Raw genomic sequence first — 2,848 nt, 5'->3', positions numbered from 1 at the left:
ATTGTGCGATACGCCATTGTTTTCGCGGGCACGTGGCCTCTAAGTCACACTTCGCTATCCTAATTTGACCTGACGAGGTCCCGAATAGAAAATGATTAGGCGTTAAAGCCTCGTGCTCTCGCGGATCTATCGGCACATGTGTAAGCGGACGTGAATTCACGCAGTGTGCTACCTCTGCTAGTAAAGTTAACAGAACCTCTTCCCTAGGTGCTTGTTCTTTAAGCACTGTCGCTAGTGTGGTTTTTACCGATCTGATCATTCGTTCCTACGCTCCACCCATGTGTGACGCCGTAGGCGGATTGAATTTCCACTCTATATTATTTCTACACGCAAAATTATCGATCTCTGTACAGTCCAAATCCTTAATCGCCTGCTTCAGCTCGGCGTGCATGCCTCTAAAATTCGTGCCGTTGTCTGAATAAACGCATACCGGTGTACCCCTTAACGATGAAAATTTTCGGAAAGCCATAATTGCCGAGTCCGTACTTAGACTGTGCGCGAGCTCGATGTGGATCGCTCGCGTAGTTAAACACGTAAACAGGGCTCCCCATCTTTTCTCACGTCCTACCTATCTTCACCTGCATCGGCCCGAAATAGTCTAAGCTACAATGGCTAAATGGACGTAGGAAACCTGCTAACCTACCGGGCGGTAAATCGGCCATTTTTGGTTTCGCTGGTAGACCTCGACGTATTGTACAAATGATGCATCTTGCAGCCAGGCCTTTTAAAGCTTGCCGCAACCCCACAATCCAAAACCTTTGCCTTATTTCATTAATCACCGACTCATGATTTCCGTGGTAGAACCGCTCATGATAATCTTTAATTAGGAGTCGGGCAAAATCTTCTCTCGCGTCTAAAATAATCGGTTGGGTCTCAAAGTCCTGTCCAATGAAATTTTTTAATCGTCCTTCCGCGCGCAAAACGTGATCCATATCTAAAAACGCGCCTAATGGAGCAATCTTACTGCTCTTAGGGATGCTTTTCGATTTCTTAATGCAATTTATCTCTTCCGCGAATGAAATCGATTGACTCAATTTGTAACAGATTTTTTCTGCATTAACTCTTCTTTCTATTAACGTATGCTTTCTATTCCTCCAAATATCTATGGCCTCTAATACGCGGGATACAACAAATAAGAGTCGATTCAAAGAGGAGAATCTAGAAAAGTCAATAATGGCCAATTCTCCTTCTATACTCATGACTGATCGAAGCGTTTTTACATATTCCAAGTCTTCCGGATTCCCGTTAAACTTATCTTTGTTGGATGGCCATGAAGATTCTATTTCGCGCAAGAAGGGCGGTCCCGTTAACCATCTGCTACCTTTGTCTAACGCATTCGGCGCGGCTCTCGTTCCGTCATCTGCTGGGTTATCCTTCGTCGGGACCCATCTCCACTCTTTGATTTCCGAATTCTCGCGAATCTCATCTAATCGATTTGCTACAAAAACTCTAAACTCTCGTGGGTCTTTGCTTATCCAATGTAAAACCGTTTGGGAATCTGACCAGAATACTCTGCGTTTAATTTTGAAATCGTGTTCCTTTTCGATTGTCCTAGCTAACCTCGTCGCTACAAGTGCCGCTTGCAACTCTAATCGCGGTATCGTGGACGGCTTTAAAGGTGCTACACGACTTTTCGCCATGATGATAGCAACATGAAATGAATCATTATTTAGGATGAATCTCCAATAAGCTACAGCTGCGTAGGCCTTAGTACTCGCGTCGCAGAAAACGTGTAATTCTGCTTCCCTAACTTGATAATCATAATTTTGATAACACCGAGGAATACTGCAAATCTTTACTTTTTCCAAATCATGTAACCACTGCCGCCAGTGTTCGAATTCCTCGTCGCGCAAGGCCTCATCCCAACCTATACCGCTGGACCAGATGTTCTGCATCAATATTCGCGATTGTATAGTGAAAGGTGTAAGGAACCCAAGCGGATCGAAAACTGACATTATGACCCCTAGGAATTCGCGTTTTGTTGGCCTTTTCTGACCACTATAAAAATCGTCCGTGATTTTCTTTTGATTAAAGTTGAACATTAACTCGTCCGACGAATTTGCCCACTTCAACCCGAGAATTTTCTCGTTGTTAAGCTTATTCACATCCTCTTTCACTAAAGTACCCGCATTGTCATCAATTTTCCGATTTTCTAGGACTTCCGGCGCGTTGCTGGCCCAACCGTGCATCTCCCAATTCGCGAACTCATTGATGGTTATAGCTTGCTCAACCCGTTCCGCGGCTTCGGTAATCGTTTCGCAACTATCTAAGAAGTCATCCATGTAGCAATTTTCTATTAAACTATTTGCTGTCGCGGGGAAACGTGATAGATACTGTGACGCGTTTTTATTCTTAATGTAAATTGCTGTGCAGGGTGACGACTTCGCGCCGAACAAAACTGATGTGAATATGCATTCTTTCGGTTCGCCCGTCCGATTCGCGCCTCTCCATAGAAAACGCTGCGCATCCTGATCTTCTTTACTGATTTTAATTTTCAAGAACATATCGCGTATGTCCGCTTTGATCGCGTAGGCAAACTGCCTGAAACGCATCAACACTCCTAACAATGATTTTAAGAGGTCTGGGCCCGCTAACAAGAAACTATTAAAGCTCTTCCCTCTGGATTCTGCGGCTGAATCGTAAACTATCCGTACTTTGCCAGGCTTATTTATATTCTGTACTCCGAAATGTGGCAAATACCTAACCCTTTTACCTGTCGGCTCATTGACTGCCATCTTCGCGTATCCTTTTTGGAAAAATCTTTCCATCTCTTTGTAATATAAACTTCCGTAAGTCGCGTCGCGATCAATTCGTTTTTCTTGCAAAAGGAGACGGTGGAGGGCCACAG

At 44.2% G+C, this 2,848-nt stretch overlaps 1 protein-coding gene across 1 annotated transcript; it reads right to left on the bottom strand.

Annotated features, from left to right (window-relative positions):
* Window positions 1-557: 557 nt before the first annotated feature.
* Window positions 558-2,768, bottom strand: LOC108630075 (uncharacterized). Its single transcript, XM_018033137.1, has one exon. It carries the CDS (start codon window positions 2,766-2,768, stop codon window positions 558-560), a length of 2,211 nt encoding a protein of 736 aa, XP_017888626.1.
* Window positions 2,769-2,848: the final 80 nt, after the last annotated feature.

The sequence above is a fragment of the Ceratina calcarata genome, unplaced genomic scaffold, assembly GCF_001652005.2.
Source record: "Ceratina calcarata isolate Rehan_Ccalc_2016 unplaced genomic scaffold, ASM165200v1 scaffold657, whole genome shotgun sequence".
Classification (NCBI taxonomy): Eukaryota; Metazoa; Arthropoda; class Insecta; order Hymenoptera; family Apidae; genus Ceratina; species Ceratina calcarata.
This window is presented reverse-complemented; position numbering and strand designations above follow the sequence as displayed.